This window comes from Corvus brachyrhynchos, unplaced genomic scaffold, assembly GCF_000691975.1.
Source record: "Corvus brachyrhynchos isolate BGI_N302 unplaced genomic scaffold, ASM69197v1 scaffold879, whole genome shotgun sequence".
Lineage (NCBI taxonomy): Eukaryota > Metazoa > Chordata > Aves > Passeriformes > Corvidae > Corvus > Corvus brachyrhynchos.
This window is the reverse complement of record NW_008240173.1, coordinates 76,301-100,575: the sequence shown is the minus strand read 5'-3', so window position 1 is coordinate 100,575 and position 24,275 is coordinate 76,301. Positions and strand designations below refer to the sequence as shown.

General features: G+C 36.0%; 1 protein-coding gene across 1 annotated transcript in view; it reads right to left on the bottom strand.

The window, feature by feature from the left end:
* The window catches only part of LOC103622760 (ryanodine receptor 2), a gene marked incomplete at its 5' end in the record, with an annotated part of 108,580 nt that overhangs the window by 8,239 nt on the left and 76,066 nt on the right, over window positions 1-24,275 (bottom strand). The window contains 13 exons of the mRNA XM_017744897.1: window positions 1,407-1,563; window positions 3,891-4,025; window positions 5,286-5,432; window positions 6,710-6,770; window positions 10,762-10,895; window positions 12,974-13,016; window positions 13,596-13,726; window positions 15,640-15,858; window positions 16,686-16,772; window positions 18,297-18,444; window positions 20,265-20,329; window positions 20,715-22,018; window positions 23,127-23,208. Of these exons, the coding sequence (XP_017600386.1) occupies window positions 1,407-1,563; window positions 3,891-4,025; window positions 5,286-5,432; window positions 6,710-6,770; window positions 10,762-10,895; window positions 12,974-13,016; window positions 13,596-13,726; window positions 15,640-15,858; window positions 16,686-16,772; window positions 18,297-18,444; window positions 20,265-20,329; window positions 20,715-22,018; window positions 23,127-23,208 (2,713 nt within the window). The remainder of the gene's footprint in view (window positions 1-1,406; window positions 1,564-3,890; window positions 4,026-5,285; window positions 5,433-6,709; window positions 6,771-10,761; window positions 10,896-12,973; window positions 13,017-13,595; window positions 13,727-15,639; window positions 15,859-16,685; window positions 16,773-18,296; window positions 18,445-20,264; window positions 20,330-20,714; window positions 22,019-23,126; window positions 23,209-24,275) is intronic.

Here is a 24,275-nt window from a genome sequence, read left to right as displayed (position 1 = left end):
TGTAGAGAGGCCTAGAGCTCCGTGCACCCTCTCAAGATGGCTGTCATGTAGTGCAAGGTTCCACTATTGGAGCTCCACAAAAATAAGGGATCATTTCAGGGAGACACAGAAAGAATAAGAAAAAGAATCACAGGCTTTATGGCTCAGATTATAAACAGCATATAACCTTCCCTTCACTTGCTCCAATACAAATAAGGACTAACTCCACAATGACTATCAACAGTCCCATAAGCAAAGCTTGACAATTAAGGACTTATTCTTCAGCTACTCACAAAATGAAGAAAGAAACAGTATGAGATATGCCACTTCGGAGTATAAAAAATTTCCCACCCTCCCCAAGCCCTTTAAAAAAACCTGTTGCTTGAGTAAGAAACAATTTACCACAAGCTCAAAGCTGCCTTTTGAATCTCCTTGTAGTGAGTAAGGAAGAACCCTTACTGCTGTCAAAATTATCCTAAGTTAGCTGTTAGCTGACAGAAAGGTATCAGTATTTATGACAGCAAGTGCACCCAGCAGAACTATTTATCAATTTTTCCAAAATTGAGAATATACTTCTGTTAACTTTTTCAAACTTCAATAAAAAATTACCTTTTGGGCATTCTTGACAAGATTTTAAAGGTACAGTGTGAAAACTGATAGGGGTTTAAGTACTTTAGGTAATAACAATAAACATAATTTATATAAACATAATTAAAAAAAACCCTGACATGCTAAAATAAGGTATCCACTATCCAGATTACAACAGTGAGAAACACTATCAGTCAAATAGTTTCACTGAAATTCCAAAGCTAACTAATGGCAGCTAACTTTCCACTGTCATTAACCAGGCTATACTAAAGCTCTTTCATATCACGCACCTTTCTTTACTCTTAGACATTGTTCAAATAAGCAGGAATCACACAAACCAGCAATTTTTATGTAAGAAAAGATTTAACCTCTTAAAGCTATGGTCCTCTTTTCACACCACTATTACCAATCTGAAGATTTTCCAGATAGTCAATCTAGAATATTAGATGTTGGCAGGGAGAATACTGACAGCAGTACTGATTTTGTCCATGAAAGATCATGTAGGATGGGTTACACTGAAGGACGATTTTAAGTTGTGACTCAAGATTTCTATAGGAGGCTTTTAGAAAGGGCAATGACGAGACAGAAGCTGCAGTGACACCAGTATTCTTAGAGCAAAAAAAAATTTGTTTCTATTGATCCAGTTAGAGCCTGTTGATTTTACAGAGACTCAGAAGAGCAGTGTATGGATGAAAGTCAGCTGGGTGTGATTTTCTGTATAAATCTGTCCTTCATGATCTGCCCTGCTGTTCTGTCTGAATCTTAGGTTGGTGATTACCACCGCACTAAGATCTTTGTACTGCTAAATAATGCTTTCAGTCCCACTGTGGGTTACAGACCTTGGATAATTGCAAGCAGGATGACAATCACAAAGAAGAAGAAAGTGATGTCAAAGATAATCCGATAGATTTCATATTCATCTCCTGCTGGATCTTCTATTTCATCACCAATGCCTCCACCTGCACGTACCCCAACGTACATATGAAACATGTAGCACTAGAAAAGACAAAACAAAGGGATACAGAGGTTTTTTTGCAGCTAAAAGCAGAAACACCCATGGTTACAAATTCAGTAATTGGTAGAACTGGTCTGTGGTCTAGGAACTATGCCATGTCAGGCCATCTTTTTCTCTCCTTTGAGATTATGCATATTTCTGGGAGGGGGGGAAATGCAGCTGTGCAGCTGAAGCTGCAGTATTTCATGTGCTGTCATTATGCAGCTGTTCGGTAAGATCAAACGTTCAACTACCAGAAGCTCAGCAGCACCCCATGATTCATGTAAAATCATTTCAGCAGTGTAAATAGGAAATATCATCACCACCATAGCCATCTCCTTTTACAATTTCCTAGCTCAAAAGTTAATGATTTTCCCCATTTTTAGTGTTTCAAATTCAAATTTAAAAACAAACAACCCTCCTCCCCCAACGCAAAATAAAACAAAAAAACCACAACCAAGCAAAAAATGTTTGTGAATGCTTGTGCAGAGAACAGGCTCATGATTGAAAATGTCTGAGGATAATACTGTGAAACTATGATATGAAAAGTGGTATAATAGGTCTGTCAGTATAGTTGCCTGGGATGCTGACAATCCAAAATTTCCAGTTTTATCATGCTATAATGTAATAGAAAATTATGGTATCAGTCTCTGGAGGTCTAGAGCAGGGGATTGGTTTTTTTCTTTAAGAAGCTTTGCAAACTACAGGTCAAGGGTTCTCACCCTCTATCAAAAAACAGAGATGGCAATAACTAACTCCTAAAACATAACCATACAAAAAATCCATTCTTCTATTTCTATGCCACACTATCCCCAAAATCCCTTCTTTACGACATTGATATAGTACTATACAATGCTGAAAGACCCTTGTCTGAAAAATCTAACAATTCCTAGAGACAGTTTATATTCCAAGGTTGAAAGGTAATAATTACCCTAATGAGTGAATGTAGTGTTACTTATCTAAAAAGTTTAAATTGTTTTATTTTAAAAAAAATGGTGTATTTTCTTTATTCGCTTTTTTTTTCTTAATCTCATTTCAAGTCAGTGTTTTTACAAAAGACAACCCTGATTTTACAGCATGCCACATGTTATTCTAACTCATTCCCATACAATATTATAGCTTTGTGGTATGTGTGCTTTCAGAGAATTACAGAGGAGGTCAGGTCAGAGGGACTTCATGAGGGTTCTGCTCCAAGCAGGGTCCCCTATAACCTCAGAAAAAAATGTTTCGGGCATTGTCCCAGTCAGTTGCTTACGACCTCCTATGGATGGAGACTCTCTCTCAGAGACAACCTCTCTGAGCAACCTGTTCCATTGTTTGGCTCTCCTCAGTCAGAACACATTTTTCCACTTTATGTCCACAGTCTCCTGACATGAATTTGCTGTTAAGAGCTTGGATTTGTCTTCCAATAATCTTTCTGCAGACACTGGGAGCTCCTCTTACACACCCCCTACCCTGAGACTTTCTCTTCTGTAGACTGAACAAGCCCAATTCCCTCCACCTCTCTTCCCATAGCAAGTGCTCCAACACCTGACAATTTAACAGCCCTTCACTGATTCTAGTTCCAGTTTATCTGGTTTCGTTGTGCCAAATGTCCCAAACCAGACCAAAATATAGACATACTACTCTGCTTTCACAGTTCATCTATTTATTTGGCTTTTAAATGTTGTCTACTCTGTGAAAGAGATTCATGCTGCGCAGAATACTGAAATACATTTAGAGTGTTGTACATGACTGCTTTTGGAGAGATATTAAGGGAAATGCATGTTAAAAATTCTTTGTGGTTTAAGCTCTACCTACCACCCAAAATTCCAAAGCCTGGCACTGTCTTAGTAAGCTCAACATAATTTACAGTGGTTCTGGACAAAGTGGCTACAAAACTGCCTATTAAAGGTAACTATGGCAATTCATGTTAAGAGAAACAGATTGATTTCTAAGCTTAAACAAGCATTTAAGTATTTGCATTACTTCTGAAAATCATTGCCTATAACTGACCCTCCTCCTGAATGACCTGTCGAATTTCAAGATTCAGAAGTGCTGTCCTTTAGCCGGCTCAGCTTCACAGCTTGTACTTGTTTTGCATTTTTTGAACAACTCTAGCAAAGTATAGTACCACATTTCTTCTATTCCTTTATAGATCTGTTTGTTTAGCATACACAAGATCTATCTAGTTCTTGAGGATGTTCATCATATTTGTCCCTTTGCTTTCAATTGCAGTCTTTCCTGCTTGCTGGCTAATGATACAACTGTATGAATATAAATTACAAGAAGGCCAGGACAAAACCACAATAGCTTGAGAAAAAAACCCAGAAAGCAAAGTAAGACTTACTGTTAGCATATCATCACATTTCATGTCTGGCATATCACCATCTTCACTCTTGTTGTAGAACTTGCGGAAAAAATTGAACGCCACTACTGTATACAAGTACACCACTACTGCCAGTAATCCCACTGTTAGGACAAGCTGGAAGACAAAATTACAGAATGCATGTAACACCACTATGGAATTGTGATTTACCTTTTCTTTCAAAAAAAAATTTAAAAAAGAAGAAAAGTAACAATAAACTGTATATACTAGCAGCAGGAAAACTTTAACTTTTTCTCTGTATGTACTTTTGTAATACAGAGTAATATATCTGCATATTCTCACGCGAAGACTGTGCATTTCATTTTATTTTGAACAAAGACTGTGTTTCAGAAACATAATTACGAAGAAAAATCTTATGGATAGATACACAATGAAACAATCCATTAGAATCATATACAATCCCCATAATCAGATAAAAATATCTGAAAATTCACTACCTAACAGTAATATTACTATCAACTATTATATAATTAATTGCAATACAGTATATTTACTAATTTAATAGTGAAGAAACTTTTTTACATGTATGAAATCACATATAAAAAACCCTGTTCCTAGTATTTTAATATCTCAGAAAAGTAGCAACAAGTATTCCACTGCTTGACTGCAGCATTATTCAGATTTTGTTCTGAGCTTAATGGAAAGCAGCTGGAAGGGAGCTTCAGTATCCTGTAAATTGATATTTCACTTGTGTAGCACCCAGATCTAAAAAGTTCCTTATAAATAATGTTCCCTTAATTCATAGGCAATTTGCTAGACCTTCAGGACTATTTTTAGAAGGAAGAATACTTATATTATCATAATTATTATGCAGCTGTCCTGCTGGAAGATTTTCTGAGAAGACCAAGGATGGCTTTTTTACAATTTAAAATTGTTTACAAAATTCTTTTGAAATGGGAAGGCCGTGATCCTTGAGGAACACTGAGTCTCAGGTTACATTGAATGTCATTTCTACAAAAGGTCTCAGTAGACAAAAAGCCTTAGTTACTTTTTTCTAAGTTAAACCAGAAATGCAATTTCAGATTCTCATCATCCAAGAGCTGAGTTTCTTAAACAGTCCTCTAACAGAATGACTGAGACTCAAGCAGACCTTTCTTTAGATGAATCTTGAAGAAAGTTTAAATGGCAACTTTATGAAGCAGTTACTCATAACAGTTAGAGACTGTCATAATCCTAGTCGCTTTTGCTTTTGCATATAAATCCCACTGTCTAGTTTCCTCACCAAGGCAAGTTCTAGAGTTCATGATGAAAGAACAGTTCTGTTGTCAATCTGCAGAGCATCCGAATCAAGAAATGAAGTGATCTTTCCTGTGTAGTCCATAAGTAAAAAAGTTGAAAAGAGATGAGAGTTGATACCTGTTTGCCGTTGTGGGTAACTGATGACAGGATAGTTCGTAATGTCTTGAATCCCATTGCAATGTCAAGGAGATGAGCAGCAAAGAAAAAATTGTTGTAATGGCCGAGGACTGACATGGTCATGTACCATGCTAGGTAAAGGAAAGACTAACAGGAAAAAACAAGTATATTCAAAATAAAACTCATGGCTTTCATCTTTAACAATTCAAGACAATACGGAAAGGTAGATATTTCTCAAATATGCTTTTCTTTAAATAGAAAACAGTTCTTTTTAGAGAATTTTCTAGATATCTTTGAGAATTTTATCTTTGAGCAAAAATATTAAATCCTCAAATAAAGTCCACAAGACATGGGCAAAATCAAGAAATTCAAAGTTTATATTGTAAAAACTAATTTTGAAATTCTTAAACCCTTATTTGTAAATGTCTCTACTGTAAAATAAGTTTTCTGATTTAAATTACTTTTTTGTTAATTTCTAAATAATTACATTAAAATATTAATGCCCAGAGTTAGTTAATGACAATTATAGGACTCTACAAGCAACAAAAGAAATTTTATAATTAATTTGAGCTACTAAAACTCCTATTTGAACATATAAGTATTATTTAAGTAACCACAAATATTTATTTCATCTGCTCCTCTATCAATTTATTTTTATTGAACTTAAAGACAAGTACATATTTATAAGAGAAATTACACTCCATTCCATAAAAAAAATACTAGTCCCAAACAAACACTGTTTACAGATCATGCTTTCTCTAGACCTGGAGACTTATTGTTTCCACTTTTCCTGAGTACCTTCAGAATACACTTTCATTCTCCATCTGTCCTACTTCCAAAATAATTTTTTCCCCAACCATTTTTCTTACCAGTAAAATAAGTGGTTAGGGAAGCAATAATCCTAAGACTTAAAAATCATATGACGACTGACTTCTTAAACTGCATTTTAACACTCATGTTTATCTCTCTTTGGTTTTTTGCTTTTTCAAATTATTAAAATAATTTCTTACTATCAGTTTCAGTGATACAAATGTAGCAATTCCAGGTACATTAACTACATTGATCTGAATGTGCTCCAAGAATATTCAAGTGTTCATAAAATTTATGAAAAATATGAGAAATGGCAATTAGCATTTATATTGTCAATTTTCTAATTCTACAGTGCTGTGCTTGCTTCTAATAATGCATATCAGAAAGGGGGCAGGAACTGACTGAGGTTCTATAGACTATTACCAATGTAACTGCAAAAATATTTTGACAATGTCACTTTAAGCTTTCAAGATTTTCTTCATGTAGTAAAATAAATGTAATCCAGAGTATTTCACACCTCTCATTGAAGCACTTTGCATTAACAACTGTGTACTTCATTTTAGAACATGAAAATATATATATATGTGTATGTATGTATATACTGAGAAACTTACATTATCAGTGAAAACGACTCCTAATTTCCACATCTGATACTTAACATCAATGGAATTTAACCTGTAAAAATAAAAAAATAAATTGAATTTTTTAGCAAAACACAACTGAAAAACATGAAACACAATCTGTAGGAAGTGTATTGTCACATAACAGGAGTCAACAGCTGATCTATTTCTGCAAAAGCTGAAATACATCAGAACCTTGTTCTAATTCACACTTTTACTCTGGAATGAATCTGTCAAAAAAAAAAAAAAGGTGAAAATCAAATTCATAAATACTGTTTTGAATTCATCAGACCTAATGCTGATTGATTTCTACAATGTTATCATGCACACATATGAAATAAACTGTCTTCAAAATCCGTGGAGAAAAAAAATTATTTTGTTTTTAATACAACCCACCTAAGTATAAAGCAGCTGTCAAAAAAGTCACTGAATTTGCACCCTAAGATGCCAATTTTTTACATTGTTTATTATAGCATACCTTGAGTGACACAATTGGATGGCACTAAAGACAGACAAATTTAGATCAGATGATTTTCAGAGCTCGTTCAGAAAATTGACCCATTTTTCTAAGGACGTAAGAAAAATCATTAATGAAAGTATGATAATTCTTACCAGTTAATGTGTGTTGATACAGGTACTTAGGAAAATCTTCTATTAATGTTACTTTTTGTAAAAGAGAAAGTATCCCATCAGAAAAAAACAATCTTTATTAATTGTCAGCTAGGTACGGAAATACCATTTTTATTGCACTGTGTCAAAATTTTGTGCTAGGCACTGAGCAATACCAACAGATGATATTTCATAGACAACGGTGCCACTTGACCATTACAAAAAAGAAAGCATTGAACCAAAACAAAACAATGAGTTATTGGGTGTCTGTAAGATTTCTGTTTTGGGTATCTTGGAGACAGAGCACAGAATAGATTATTATTTTGAGGTATCCTACACAAAGCCTCTGCAAGGATCCACTAGGCTTAAAATTCCCAAGTAAATAATCAAAGAAGGAGGTATTTTACATTAGCATCCACAAGGGGAAAGGTTTGAAATTGAGGTTCCTACATGTGCATCATTCCTTTCAATGGAACAGGCTGGGAATTTGGACATTAACAGGGACTGTGCCTGCCTCACAACCACGACGGCTGAAGCCCTTACCCACCTGCAGATACACACTTCTACTTAGACAAACAGGCACATCCTCACTTTGTAAATCCTGTAGTGTCACCATAGCAAGTACATATCTTGAGAATTCAGGTGTAAAAACTACTGCAAATAAAATTCCTTACTTTTTCAGTAGCCATTATGGGCAAGAGACAGACTGACACTTGAGGAAAAAGCCTGCTAGTTCTCCAGGAACAATCCTGTTCTCCGAGATACTACATTACTAAAACTGGGTTACGCACAAGAGAATCTTTTGGAAACCTGGATTGTTTCTCATGACAAGGAAGAGTAAGGCCTTTTAAATGCTTTCACATTCTGAGGCCAACTGCGCTCATTGTTTGTACCTTTCACATTTATGATACGGTTTAACTTCTCACCAACCTGTAAAAATTTCAGATCTTCCAGTAGAAAATTATTTACATTTTTTCTATTCTTGAAAGTGAAAGAATTCTCTACCATGTGAGCATTTGACAGAAGCCCTGCTTATTTTCCAAATTAGCCTTATGTCACTGCTTGCTGCAGATGCTTGAGCCTTATCTGCCTCTTCTATTGACTCCAGCTAAACTAACGATCACAGAAAAAAAAGCAGTTAGAAAGGCAAAGGTACAGGGAAGTAATACTAATGATGGCACCTCTGAAAATTAACTTTCATGTTTGTGTCTTCCATATTATTCTCTCAAATATACTACATCCATGATGCATCTGGTTTAACACCCAAAAGAAGAAACTAATTCAATGGAAAAACAGCACCACTGCCCCAGTCTCAGTGTGCAAAATTTAGCTATCTTTACTCTCTAATCTACAGTAGAGCTCCAGCTGCATCATCCTTCTTAGTTGGATATATTTAAATAATCCTGCAACATATTTAAATAATCATTTAAATACTAAAATATTTATGCATATAAAGAAATACACTTTATACAAGACTGCACCCATGAGCTGCATGGCTCTTCAAGAGCCAGTACAATGCAAATTCTTTTAATGCAGTATATCACTGGGACAGGCAGAAGCTTTTGAAAAAGCATGGTCACCTGCAAGTAGAGTGCTTTAAGTCCCTCGCAAAAAGACAGATGCAAATCCCAGGCTATTTTTCTAAAGGAAAGGGAGAGAAAAAGTAGGAGTAGGGGTCAAGGAGACCTGTTCACTTGTATTAGGAATGAAAATGCTACACTCTGCACTTCCCTTCTGTGTTGTGAGAAACACAGAGATCCGGTCTGGCCTCAGCCTGAGCCACCTCCTCCTGGCACAGGGAGGAACAGCAGCACCAGAGCTGCAACCTGTACCAGGTCACACCATTTTCTATTTTCTTCCCAAAGTACTGAAATAAGGGTTCAACTCCAATGCTTTTCCCACCTCTCCCTTCACTGCATTGTAAATATATTCCAAATTTTGAATCTGCAATATGTGTAAGTTTTAGTAGCTTCATTAGTATTCATTTTTGAAAATGTTAAAAAGTGGATAAATGTACCTTCCTGAAGTGACTGGTTCTGTAAATTTTTATTATTGTTTTTTATTTTCCCACAACATATTAATCTGTTATGAGTATGGAATGATTCCTTCAAGGAGAACAGGAAAGATGGATGAGGTCATAAATTTTTTTTAACTGTCTATAACATGGAGAAGATATTAGAGGTGTTAAAAATAACCAGACATCCTTCAGACATGATTCTTAAACTAAATATTTCATCAGCCTTCTCCAATTGCTTCACTCTGGTCTGTTTTTTCAAGATTACTCACGAAAACATTATTTAAATTTTTTTCCCCTCATATGAGTCATGAGCACACAGGGAAGGGAAAGTAGTTTTATTTTGTTTTTATACCAATAATAAAAGTAGTAATTTTTTTTCCTAAACTCAAGCATGGGTTCTACTATAATCCAGCAGGAGCAAAACAGGATGTAAGAATCATTCTGGGAAGTACTTCTGCCACAATATTAAATTTTATTTAGCACCGAAATGCCAAAGAGTCCTTGAGCCTTAACACTGCACCTGATTCATTGTTCAGGCAGACTCCTGGTTTATTAATATCCATCTTTTATAAAGATGGATAAAAGAGTCTTCCTTACAAAATCAGCTCTTGCCTCAATGGAATTCTAATCCACCAGTAGTCCCACTGCCTACTTTTCATAATCCTTGCAAACCCATGGATACAATGTTGCTTTTAAAGAAAGCTTTAAATAAACCCTTACATTAGAATCTCTATAGCATTAAAATTTCATCTGTTAAAATATGTTCTATCTAGTTGAATACCTTTTTTATAATGCAGAACTAAAAAAAACATTTTTGCAGTGCTTTACAAAAACTGAGCATGCCACTGCCCTACAAAGGAGAATTTACTACTCTGAATGTCTAGGGGCTTTTCCTTATTTCTGTCTCTCAAATGATAAACAAATGAATAGCTTAGGGAAAACAAATTATAAAAAGGATATGAAGATTAATCATCCAATTCCTAGATTTTACTGGTCACTAGCACTTAAATTTATCCCATCATTTCTTTATAATCAAAATACACATTGCCATTTTTGCCCATTCTTTCCAGCAAAGCTGAACTGAGAACTTGAAAGGGAGATTCGAGCCCAGTTGTAATGACACTACCAAAACAGTGGGGATGTGATGTATTCAAGCATCTGTGCACTAAACTAAATCTTCATACATAAAAAACAGAAATCCTGCATATGCATAATATGCATATAATTAAATAAATTTACTATATTATTCAACATAAGAATTGATTTATCTTATGCAGATTTACATAAATGAGCAACAAATGTTTTGTCTGAATGACAAACCTTGAATGCTTGATTTTAACTTATAAAACACCCCAACAAAATAGAAACAGAAACAAACAAAAGAACCCCAATCACAAACAAACTGTAGGCAAATGCTTACACAGCAGAAAAGGAGCTATCCTTCTTTGGTTTCTTCTTTTCTCGAGCATCACTAAAATCAAGAGCAGCTTTGTCCATTCCTAGTAACTCACTGATCCTGTCCCGGCCATAGAACTCACCATATTTATCCATTACCTAAAGTTAGAAGGAATATTCAAAAATATTCATCAGTTGGGTAGACCAGCTGTTATTTAGCCTGGCTCTGCAGGCAAGAGGTTTAGCATACAAGGAGCCTTAAAACAGTGCTTCATGACTATGGATGACATAGTGATCACAAGATCTTGAACATACAGTTACGGCTAAATATTATTTTCAATGAATTCAAACTATCCCTTATCTCTTTCTTACAAAATTTAACATGTTTTGTTAGTAATTTTTATGGAAATAAACTTTTATTTGCTCTCCTTCTGACTAAACACACAGCTCCTTCCTAAATATTTTCTGTCTCTTCTCATTTTAAAAGAATAGTCAAAGAAATACAAAATTGTCTATAACAAGATCATAACTCAGTGATTCATGCAGGTGAGGTGGTATTTTGTCAGTTTTCTAATAGGAAATACTTTAAATGTTTACTGATACTTTTGCAGATTTTTAGAGACAAGCTTTTTTGTAACAAGCCTGAAAACAGTGCTTTACGACTGGATTATTCTGTAGACTGGGGATTAAAATACAAATATATATAAAAGAAGACATTCTTTGCAAACCAGTATATTTGAAGGCACTTAAATCATACAGCACAGTTCCTCAGCCAAAGCTAAAGTACCAAATCTTCCACACAACTTAAAACCATACTCCTTTCCCTTTTGATTTGAGCTTTCCTTGATCAACTACATTGACAGAAGCAGTGTAGAATTTTATTTTCTTTCTTGAGTACTCTGTGAGAGCTACTGCTTCCCCTTTGCTTAGACAGACAGGTAGAAATCTGTATATAACCACCTAAAATATGAAAAGAACATTTCCCACAGCAAAATGAATACACAATTCAAAGGAATTTTTTTGTCAGATTGACCTAAGATTGTTACAAAGCAGAAGAGCTAAGAGCATTAAAAAGACATGTTTCCAATAGTATGATACAAGATCGGCATTGAAGTGTGAAGAAGGGGTAAATCTGATCCAACAACACGTACATCCTCTTTTGCAATTGTGACTGAACACACTAAAAAGATTATTTTTGCTGTAAGCTATTGTACAAACATTTGATTTATTTCTTAAGAGCAAGCTGAGGAAACATTTAAAATAGCATTTGTAAGAAATGAGCTTTTGCAAGTCCCTGCTTAGAGAGGACTATTTTTGAGAGAGAGATCGTTAGCTAATGCAATAAAAGCTCACCTGCACACCCACAAAGGAGCCCAGAGACACAACGGTTGGGGGAGAGTACAAAGAATACCTTGCCCAGCTAGTCCCAAGTCCATCAGCCCATTAAAGGCCCATTTCCTCGAGCCCAGAGGACTACAGTGGCACAGTGGCAGGCAGGAACCCAAACTATGGATTCACAGTGAATAGATGCTCTGCCTGGTCCCTCCCAGGGCAGTTCCAGGAGAGCCTCAGACCCAGTGTCCAAATCTGAAACCCATCAAGATGAGTAACTGGTAATAACTTTCCAGATCACCTGTCAGACTAAGAGGATTACTGCCAAGGGATGCATGCACTATGCATCCCATAAATGGGATGTAATTGGATGTTACAGGGAGAAAGCAAAGATGGAGAAAGGGATGGATTTAGGTGACTTGGGGAGGAAAAACTGTGGGAAATAGAGAGGGACAAAAGGGACAAGTGGTCAAAAGGAACAAAAAGGGGGGAGGGGTCTTCTTATTAATTACTTTTTAACCTTCTATTGAGTGAGGGACACCATTCTTTGCGTATAGAGGCAAATACATAAATGCACACAGACAAAACATTTTACATAGTTTGCATTATACATATAAGCGCACACAAAATTTATCATGTAATTTCATGAATGTATTTGAATTACTGTTTTATACAAAAAGCTATATGTAGAAAAAGTTTGAACAAAAAACTATCCAAACCACTCAAAAGTAGTTGTAAGAATGAGGTAAGGAATTCTGTGTATTTTAATATTGTAAATATGGAAATCTACATTGAATCAAAGTTTTATTTCAAAGAAGTGTGGTCCACATTCCTCCAAACATGGAAAGAAATATGCATTAAAATTTTATTTTAACTTCATTTATCTTTTTAAAAATAAGCCTCACCTTTCTTTTCACAAACTTGTCCCAGTAGTTATTTGGAAAAGACCTGAAAAACACAGATAAATAAGATTAAATTTTAGACAAATATATACCAATTTTGTTTCTATGAGTCTCTGTGTGGTGGCTATCACCAGTTAGTCACTGGTGAACCCTCTGGAGTGCAAGTTGCCAGATGGCGTTCAGCCTACCATTTAAATGTGGCTTAAGAAGCACAGCAGAGCCAATGCCTGCAGACAGAGTTCTAGAGCAGCTACATCCATCCCACACACAGTCCCACCAGGCAGAGAGATGGAACTTTAAATAGGTGACGCAAAGCATAGCTCACTCTTGAACCGAGAGCAATCCACAACCATCATCACTGTGCTTGTCAAAACAAACTCATTGCATTTTTTTTCTTTTATGAAGAGAATTAATTTTAAGGCAAAAATCTGGGAATGTATAAGATCAAACAGTAACAGTAAAAATGAGAGTAAACATTAGCCTCGCACGTTTTGTATATCCTTGCTAGAAATATATCCCTAATAATTGTTTATTTCAGACAAGATGGATGATAAGTATATAATTGTGGAAATAGAAGAACAATTACTTGCAAGGCTATAATGAGACAGAGTAAGTAAAAACTCACTGTGTGTTGATTACAAGTCTATCCCACTGTCCCTTAATATCATCTTCTGATGGCTGCTCAGTTATATATAGCCCATCAAATTCCAACTTCCTTGCCACTTCCTTTTCTCTCTTAAAAATAACCAGTGGAACCTGTGGTTGAAAAAAAAATACAAGAATTATTTAAAATGCACTGATATGTCTGCAAACTTTAAGAAAAGCTGGTTGTTATGAAAAATTAAGAATCAAAACTGAATAAAGCAAAAATAGTACTTAAAAAATTAAAAGTCTTAACAACTACAGTATACCAAACAGTTGTAAAAAGATGGCCAAAACCCCTGAAGAGGGATCCTTCAAATAAAAACAGTTTTTCAGTGCTATGAAAAGATTAGAGGTAGTCAAGTGAAAGAGAGCTAAAATATTTTTTTTAATCCACAGAAATTCTAGTTCCAAAATATTAACTTGGGACCACATTTTTGGATTTCATTTTGATACCCAGAAATGTTAGAGGCTCCTTTTATTTGTTGCAGAATTTTTGAGGTTTCACAGTGAGAAACAAAGTGTTTCACTGCAGAGAGCAAAGACTGTAAGCAATAAAAAAAGAATTGTCAGCAGCTGAGACACCTAGCCAGGCTTTACCTACAATTCTCTTTCATCAGCTGAATGATTTCAAAAGTACATTCCAAGAAGGCAGATGTAAACAGTGGTTCAAGTTCAGTGGATTTTCCTAAGAAATCTCTTACCAAAAAAAAGTAAACTGTACTCTTTCCTGGAACTATTTCACAGGTCCCCAAAATGCATCCACCTTGCATCACCCACCTTGACTGTGATAGTAGTTGAGTGGACATGAGTATACTGAAACAGTAATAATGAAAAATGTAATGGATTTCATGCTCAGCAATATCCAGAAGCAAACCTATGAGACACAGGCCTGCAGTTCCAAAGATTTTGGATTTAAAAATCTCCAAAATAGAGACTGAAACCACCATTGGACCATATTTTGGTTTCAGAATTGGAAAGAAGGCAATTCATTACAATAAATATTGCTAACAATGTTTTTCCCTCCTAGTCAGAGAAAAAATGTTCAAAAAAAAGATTCATAGTAGGAACAAACGAAAACGTATGAGGTGGGAGAAGAAAACATCTCAAAAGCCAGAAATGTAAGCTTTTGTGCTGCATGGCAACCAGTGCAACAAAAAATGTTTCAGTATGTATTGACCTGCAGGGATACTTAAGGTAGAGATTAAAACCAACACTAAATGCAATAATATGATGAAAATTTCCTTGAAGTACAAATGCAGACTGTGCCTTTCGCATAGAACAAATTATTAGCCATTAAAAGAGGAAAAGAAAAATATTAAGGACCATATAAGACCTTAATAAAAATATTAAAAGCACAAATGAGCAGCTGGGTCATAGCAAGGGTCCATTTAACTTAACACTATCCTGCACTTTGACATATAGCTTTTGCCCTGGAAGAGTGTAAAGATGGGGGAAGTACATCTCAGATACACTTCTCCCAGCTCCAGAGATTTATGACATTCGGTTTTTTTAAACCACAACCAACATTTTGTCAATGGAAGTTTTGCCATCTTTAGTTTTCACATCCCTAACAGAGATCTTCTAAAAGATGCTTAGGCTCCTGCCAGAACACTACCAGCAGAGTGTTTGTATGAAAAGCGGGCATTTTGTAGTCACAATATGCAGCAGCAGTAGTCCAAAATGCTGCATTCTTTTCAAATTACCTAGGTGACAGACTAGCAATGCAGATACTGTCGTCTACCTCCCTCTGGTCATGTGCGTTCACACCTTGTCTTTGACAGTCACAAGCAGCTTCTGAATCAGGTTACTGCCGTGACTGTCTGGCTGACAGCAAATCAGACTCTGGCCTACAACTTCCTGAATACACACATCACCTAACACACACTTTCTGGGTACATTACACTAACAAAATAGTATTTCTTTACATGGTGCCCCAACCTGCTTAAGCAGGTTGACTTTGTTCTAATTTATACCACTTGACAGATAAAAAAGTTTAGACCTAGAAAAAAAGTTTTTTTCCTTACTTTCAAACAATAATAGCCTATGATGCAGAAGAATGAGATGACTGTGTGTAGGATGGCCAAAATCCGCAGTGTGGGCTCCATGTAGCCACTGCTTTCTTCCAGGACATAATGCACTGCAATGACCCTCTCATCATCGCTTTCCAGAATGTTCAACTTGGTACTTTCACCATCAGATACCACAGGAAGTTCCTTTTCTTCTGGCACAGCAGATGTGGAGACCTGTTTAAAACACTTAATATTGCAGCTGTATTCCTTTGACAGGAGCTTTACAATACTACAAGCTAAGTAGTATAGCTGGAAAGAACGATACCAAGAACAATATCACTGTAAAGAAAGAATTTTTTTTACATAAAAATGTCCACAAATAATATCTTGGCAAAATCTTTTCATCTTGTTGCACCAGTCTGTGATAGTGTGATTTTTCTTTTCTTTTTTTTCCACTATCTGTCCATGTTACCAAATTTGGTCCATGACAAATTTTATCACCTCAAATTCAAGAAAGGGCACAGCCCTCTAAGAAGAAACCCCTGACAAACCTGCATGTAGTCTTTATCATCAGGGCTCTGCCAGAAACTGATTTGAGTCCAAAGACTCTAGAGTTGCATTAATGATACTAAAAGCCTTGACAAAATCAGTGATATTCTAGGCAGCTTAAGATGATGTGACTCCTTGCAGTACACACCCTCTCAGGAGAGCATAATGGCACAAGAAAACATCTCAAATGACATGGATTAGTTTAAGTTACCTATGAAGGCTCAGCTTGGCTGGTTCACTGTACTGGGAAATGGAACATATGAGGCACAGGTATGCCTTTCAGCCTGCTGCCTTTGTCCCAGCATAATGCTCTGTAAATAGCTATTTGTGTACTGGAAGTCTATTCTTACTTGACACAAATGTTCAGCTGTCACCATGTTAGATTTCTGAAGTGCTAGGATGAAGTAGGTATTTAATCTGTTAGGTTAGGCAGTTTTACCATAGCATATTGTCTACAAAACCCAGATGTTTTCCAGTGTGCAATCTAAAAAGCAGTATTTTGAGAAATTTACCTTATAGAAAAGCAGGATAAAGTTGATGGCAAAAGCAACAAATAATGCCAACATCCTCATGTTGTAAAAGTTTCGTGCAAAATAATTCTGAAAAGAGAACAGAACATAAATATACTTCGCCTAATAAAGATTCAACCATCATTAGTAAATTGCTGCTAAGAGGGGGGTTTGTGGAGGTTTTTTCTGAACTTTTTCACAGAATTAGAAAAAAAAATCCAAACCCACAAACATTTTGGGTGATGTACAAGTTCTATCCTACTCTACACGTGCAATAATGGATAAAGGAGCTTTCTTTTCACTCCATGCATAAAGGATAAAGGATTTCTAATTGCCTCTTATGTCGTTTTCATTGTCCTCTCAATACACTTGGAGACAACACAGAGACATCACAATGTAAGAGTAATGTAGTAACAATACAGAAGTCTCTATCTTCCCTGCAGCTCAATATTCATACATATGGCAAGTTGCTACTTTTACCAAAAAATAAAAAACTCTGCATATAAGTTTATTTAAAATATTTTTTATTCCAAAATCAACTGCATTTTTACAAGGTCAGTAACAATTCATGTGTGACCTGAGTACCATGCAAGCTTTTCTGACATTATGACACTATAAAAAGGACTGCAGAAATGTACCCTTCTCCTTCCTGACAACTCACAAATCTTTACAGCACACATTTTAAATGCTTTAAGTCTCCCACAGGAATTCTTCCATTTTTTCAGCCCTAATCATAGATGACTATGAGTGAAATATAAAATGAAACTATTAAAAAAATTAACCAAAATTCACATGATTGCAATGTGACTACCCTAAAAATGTATCTCAGTTCAAAAGCCAGATTTAAACTCTTAATTTCCTAAAAAGATTTTGACTGTGGTTTTGTAGTTTTGCTGTGTTACTCTTGTTAGAAGTAGGCCATCCCTACACAATAATATACTATATACATAGTTAGAGTGTATTTCTTTTTGCTTTGCATTTCATCCTAGCCTCAGAGAATATGAATGGAATCTCCTAGCTAATGATAGCATGGATTTTAAGCAGTTCTGGAGCAAGTATTATCTGATATTTTACTGAGAGACTCTCAGATGCAGTTTTACATTTTCAGTAAGTCTTATTTTCTACAGTTTTGAAAAACTTGACAAATATTAACTTGCTATTTCACAAAAAAAATAAATCTGTAACATCTTTTCTTATTCACTTCAGGTTAAGCATCATATCTTAGTTGATTCTTTTTATAGGTGAGCTCGTAATTTCCCGAAGTTGTCTCTCAGGGAAGGAGAAACCCTACTAGCTCACTAGCTGCTGTAAAAACTCAGGAATTTTACTCACAGAAAAATGCATGGATGTTTTCCAGTGATGCACAGGCATCTCTGAAAGTCTAGGCTTGGGACAACAATTGTCTTCCTAAGAATTACTATGTGGTATATACTAAGTTATTTGTGTGTTTCTTTTCTCTAACATTCCCATTAAACCTTTGCTACATGTCAATTTTATGGACAATGGTGGATAGAAAAATGTGGTGAAGCAGATGCTATTTGTCTTTACATTGTTAGAATATGGTGGTACATGTCTCTGCCAGCAGCTGAACACAAAAGCTAGAGAACAGCTTACAAGAAGCTTCTGCTGGTATGCAATGATATTCTTCCAGAAAACAGATTCCTGAACTTCTGGTTCTCCATATCTGTGTGTATGCAGTTGTCTTAATTTCTGTTTCCCCTTGTCTTCCTTGGTTTTCTCTTCTTTTTCTCCATCTTCTCCTCTTAGGATACAAAGGAAGGAAAAATAATATGTCAAATTAATAAAATTGCTAAATTAAAATCACATCGTGATTAATTAATTTAAAGATGCTATTGCATCTGTTAATGAGGCTCAAGTAGCCATGACTCATGCAGTTCATGTACATGACAAATATCCGTCTTCAGTCCAAAGTGCTGGCAAGGGTGACAGTCTGGTTAAGGCTACAGATAAACTTACTGGTTTGGCACCTTGAAGTGGGAATGCTAGCTGGTGCAAGCAGGTAATCAAGAATCTGCCAACCTTATTAGCAAGGGTCTTCTACATAGCAGTGCAGCTAATTCTTGCAGTGATAAAATGTCTGTAAGCTGACAGCTCTATGTCTGCATCAGTGCCTATATGTCTAAGTGCTCCCCTCCAATCTCTTGCACTTAAACAATCTAGTTCCCACAAAGGTTGCAGAAAACTTTCTTTCTTCTTGCACTTACAAGTCAAACCTCAAGTTTTAATTTCTGCATTTCTGCCCATCTCATGAACTCATAAGTACCCACTCCAGGAGGGGATGAAGTAAGAATTTGTCAGCATGTGGTGTGTGGGTATCACCATGCTGTCTCATTAGAGCAAGTTAGAGTTCGTGGGCTGCCTTCTTCAAACACATGATCTAAAGAACTGTGAATTATCTCAGAAGTTAATTTGACCTGTCAGCATGAGAGATGAAAAGATCACAGAAGTCCACTTGAAGCCAAACCAGAGTGAGAGGCAACTTCTAAGCTACATTATTAATTTCTCAGTACCTATCTACAAACAGAATAACTCATGTCCAAAGCTGCTCCTCTTCCTAGGACACATTTGATAAACTTTCACTTGAAAGTTTGTCATGTTACGAGTAGCTTCACGGAAGCTAATAGTGCCAGGCACTGCACTCCTCACAGAGAATACAGGTATTACTGCAACTCACACAGTCAAGCAGGGCAATCAACAGTGAAGTGACCTTCAAAAGTCAGGAAGACTCTCCCTCACAAAGTTATACTGGCCAAGTTAGAAATTTGCTGCACTGATTAGGAAGAAGAGTTTTTGTCACAGGCAAGTGTTTGTCATCCCAGAAGAGCAATAAGAGTCTGAGACTAAGGCATCCTCTTAGAATTTTGACAGTGATAAATCAGCTACAGACACTGTACACAAAAATGTGCATGTATCAGGAACCATAAAATACAGAGATGGAGAGCCATAGTTTTTACTGGTTAAAACCAAGCACTATATTTTTCTTTCCACTATTTTTATTCTGAGCTAATGGCATTAACATTGGATTTTAATGTGTCCTAAAAGTGTTTAAATGATCATTGATCAAATCTCTTCATAAAGATGCAAGAATACTCTGTAATTCATTAAAATTATACTGGAATGTTAAGGTTTTGCAAAATGCAAATAACTCAAAACATGTCATAGCAAATGGGAGAAGGTAAAGCAGATTCGGTTGCTGATGGATAGCAGGTCTCTGGAACTCAGCTGCTCTTACAAAGTTTCCAAGAGATTTTCTTCTAGCTTTCAGATTTGCCAAGAAAAAAATTAATCAATCAAGCGCATTCTAAAATAAATTAAATGAACATTACAAAGGACGCTTCTGGGAAGAGGGACATGCACAGAATCAGAGTGGTGCTTATTACATGGCATCCTTGCAAATGTGCACAGATGATGAAGATTGTTAAAAAAAAAAAAAACAAACCAACCTAATTGGAATGTGAATGGACAGAAAATTAAAGGCAAAGAAGTAAAAATCAGCCTAGTGTTTTTTTCAGTGAAACAAACCCTTTTTTTTGTAGGATCAGAGGTTAAAGTAATACATACTCAGCTTTTTCGGGTTCTGATTTTGTTTCTTCTTTCTCTTCCTTTTCATCTTCTTTCACCTTCTCCTACAGAAAATCAGGTTTAAAACTGTGTCTAAACAGTATTATACAGTACAGAGTTAGTTAAAAGAATATCCAGAATGCAGACTGTTAGGGTTTGTTTCTTTCTTTTTTTTGTTAAACAACTGAAAACCTCATAAAAGATGATAATTCAATTTACATTAATAGAGGCAATTTAACACTGAATTAAAAGCAATTCAAAACACCATGTACTTAGAGAAGGCTGTGGAAATTCAAGTTTATGACATCAGAAAGAGTAAACACCAGTAATTATACGTGGTTTCTTAAAAATTCAGAAAACCCAGAAAAACAAAGATACAAGTTTTATGTCAAGACTATACTTAATATATGAAAGAGAGAACTATATATCAGAAATAAAAGATACAATTACCTGGATTTTTTCCTGTACTTCAGGCATTGGGGCTAAGGAGGGAGTGCTCAGTAAATCACTCAAACCAGCATTTGGATTGTGAGGGATCAATTTATACTGTCCACCTTCTCGTTTCAAATCCAAACCAAATATATCTGAGAGTAGATCGCTTTCTTCTGTTAAAGTCTGCAGATCAGTCAGGTCTTCTGCAGGCAATGCAGTTTCTGTTGGCTTCCTCTCCCCTTCTTCTTCTTCCCCACGCACCTCATCCTGAGTGGGATCTGGCATATTAGCCAACAGTTCAGCCACCTTGATTTTCTTGGCTCCTTCTACTAGGCTTCCTCCAAGCAGCAAACTGCATATGATGCGAAAAAAGCCCCGGACAACACTACAAGCAAAATGTAGTAAGCCCATCAAAATGCTCCAGTAGGAAGAAAACAAAGCCATGACCATGTCCTTCATGGTCATTTTCTTCACTTTTTTCATTTGTTTCTTTAGACTCTTCATGCTGAGCATTTTCATAAGAGTCATTAAATTGTACTTGAGAGCTACTAAAGCTGACTTCATGGTAACAAGAGAAAAGAAACCCATTCTAGGATCTTCTTCATCAGAATTATCTTTCTCATTCTCCTCTTTATTAGCTGACCTTTCATTCAGATCTGACTCAGAGATCTGGGCAGCCAGTTGCATTTCAAAGATGGTATCCTCACAGAAGTTAACAAAAAGCTCCATCTTTTCTTTCTCCCCACCTTCATTTACAACATCAAATATAAACTGTCTCTTTGACTCTTTTACCTGAGGTTTTTCCCACTGAGTCCGACTTGACTCACTTATTTCAAAATAAACTCGTTCAATGCGCTTTGCACTGCCCATGATTTCTATTCGTCCAAGGAAAGGCTGAAAGTAATTCAGCACACTCTCTGACAGCTCAAGGAAAGTTTGCAAGCGTGTATCATGGGGCATGTGTTCTGACAGGTTGGTCAGGAGAACAGCGACATTGAAACCAATGTCTTTTGCAGGCTCATGAAATCGTTTCACAAACTCCTCATAGTCCAAAGTCTCATTCTCATCTGTTTCAGCACATGACAGCAGAAACTCAGTTTCCGACTGAGTGTAGTGCTTATGGCTTTCCATTGCCCTGTGAAAATCCCTCTTCGAAATTATCCCTTTACCATCAGGATCATATTCTTTGAATGCATCAGAGGAAGTCAAATCTTTCAATTTTAAGAACATATCAAAAAACTTCAGAATCATCTCCACATTGTTCGACGATTCCACAAGCATATCAACCATCTGCTTTCCAATAGTTCCATTCACAACATTACCTAGAGGTGATGACATGATATTAGAGATAATTTTGTCAGCAAATGTTTTGGCAAAGAAAAGTGTATTATAATGATTAGTGAAATAATCAAAGAGTAAGAATGATAAACTATTGGATAACACACTCGCATGAGAAAGCTAGCTCTGAAATCTGGAATCTTCTACTACTAAGTCTGCCCTATAACTTGGAAAAAACTTGTGACTGAGTATTTGCCATTACAGGAAGGATTAACAAGGCCTGTAGAGAGAGATCATACACTTAATACAGTACCAAAAGTGGGGCAGCATATTATAAATTTCACTATAGAGCAACACAGACAGAACTAGTGTCACATCAGACAGATGAGAAGCTCGGTAGGTTCCTCATGGAGCACAGTCTACAGTACTAAGAATTTACTTTGCTTCTCAGTAACCTCCTATGAGCAAAGCAGTAGCAGTGGCAGTGCATGCTACACTGCAATCTGTGCTGCATTTTCTGCCCTCCAAGTTCTCACACAAGAATGTGGTAGGATACATGTAAGAAGCCAAAAGGAAGAAAAGATCTTTGGATCATCTGTGTGTATGTCTAGTTGGTCTAGCACTAGAAGCACTAATACAAACCCGTAAAGTAGCTAAAGCAGTAGTAAGAGTATTTCTTGGCAATGACTGCATTCTCTGGGGAATCATAATTTCAGGACCTTGAACACAGCCAGTAGCAGAATCAAGCCTGTTCTTTATGGATAAGATCACTACTAAAATCAATGCAATATATTAAGGGTGTTAATAAAATGACTGATAAATTGTTTTGTCCCTAGAACTCAGGATTTCAACTTAAGTAGTAAAAAACCTTTTCATCTAAACTCAAAAGATAAGTCAAGTTCATGGGAAAAAAGTAAAACTTCTGCTAGCCCTGGATTTTATAAAGTTCTGGCACTCAGAATTAATATAACCTATGTCAACTACACTACCTAAATCTCCCATTCACTTTCAGACCTAAAAGATCTTGTCACAACTGAGACATGAAAGTTAAAAACACAAAGAAAAATACAGCATTCTTTCTCAAAATAAGAAAATCACAAAGGTAAAACCTTTGCTAGAACAACTGTGAAAGAGATTTCGAATTTTTACTACCTTCCAGCATAGACAGCAGCATGACAACCATATCTTTCTGAAGGTCCATTAATTCCTTCAGTAGTTCAATTTGGCTGGAATCCTAAATAAAAAACACAGTATATAAATGATATATTGATTTCTTTACCATTTATTTATGTGCATGCATATTTCACCTTGTAAAAAGCCTTAGAAATTAAGAAGCTAGAAGTGTCAAAAATTATAGTACAGTGAAAATATATTTAATTGCTTAACTTCATACACAATCACCTATTTAGAAAGAGTAATTTAATAAAGACAAAACTGAACATGATAGAAGATTTAAAGCAATAACAGGGTATGTCAAGCTCACAGATTATGCTTCTGTGATGTTTCATGTCAGCTAAAATATTGTTGCTTTTGGTGTAAACAAGTTTTGGTGTAAACAGCTATAGGAAATTGTAAAAACAGTAGCACATAGAGCTCAAACTATAACATGATTCAAAACGAGTCATTTCATTATAGGCTACTGAATTTTTGGAGGGAGAAAGAAAAGTTGAAATAAAATTTTAAAATATTTTTTAATAAAGTTCCATTAGTAAATCCTTAGACGTACATTAAATTGATTTCTTAGCCATCTCTTATCTCACTGGGTTTATCAAGTTTACTATGCCACTTTCCTGGAGTCTATCTGGATAGATTTATTAATTTCTTCCTCAGTGATACACTGTTACATCATGCCATTGATAACAAATACTTGAGCACTGCTGGATTTCAGTAAGTGGCACAACAAACTCAAGGTACTTTATGGCTTGGCAGGATGCTTTGCCTTAAAAGAATTTTGATAAAGCTTATCTGCTTGGCCTGGAACCCAGTCAGGAGACAAAGCAATGCAAGTCATCTCTGGTGAGCTACTGGTGGCACCATAGCGGTATTTTTCAGTGTTGAATATGCTAAAAGGCCAGCCTGGCTTACCATCTTCAAACACACATCTGTCCCTTTGAAGCCAGACTTGACTGATAAGCTGCTAAACTGACCTAGAGGCATATGACTGCCAGCCAACTTCTTTACGCTATTAAAATCCAGGCCACTTTCATACAGTTAGATTCTTCCACAAACTTGAAGTATATGGAGTTTCTCCCGTGGATCTGGGACACCTCTCCACAGTTACTTCCCAGGGATTGAGGGAAA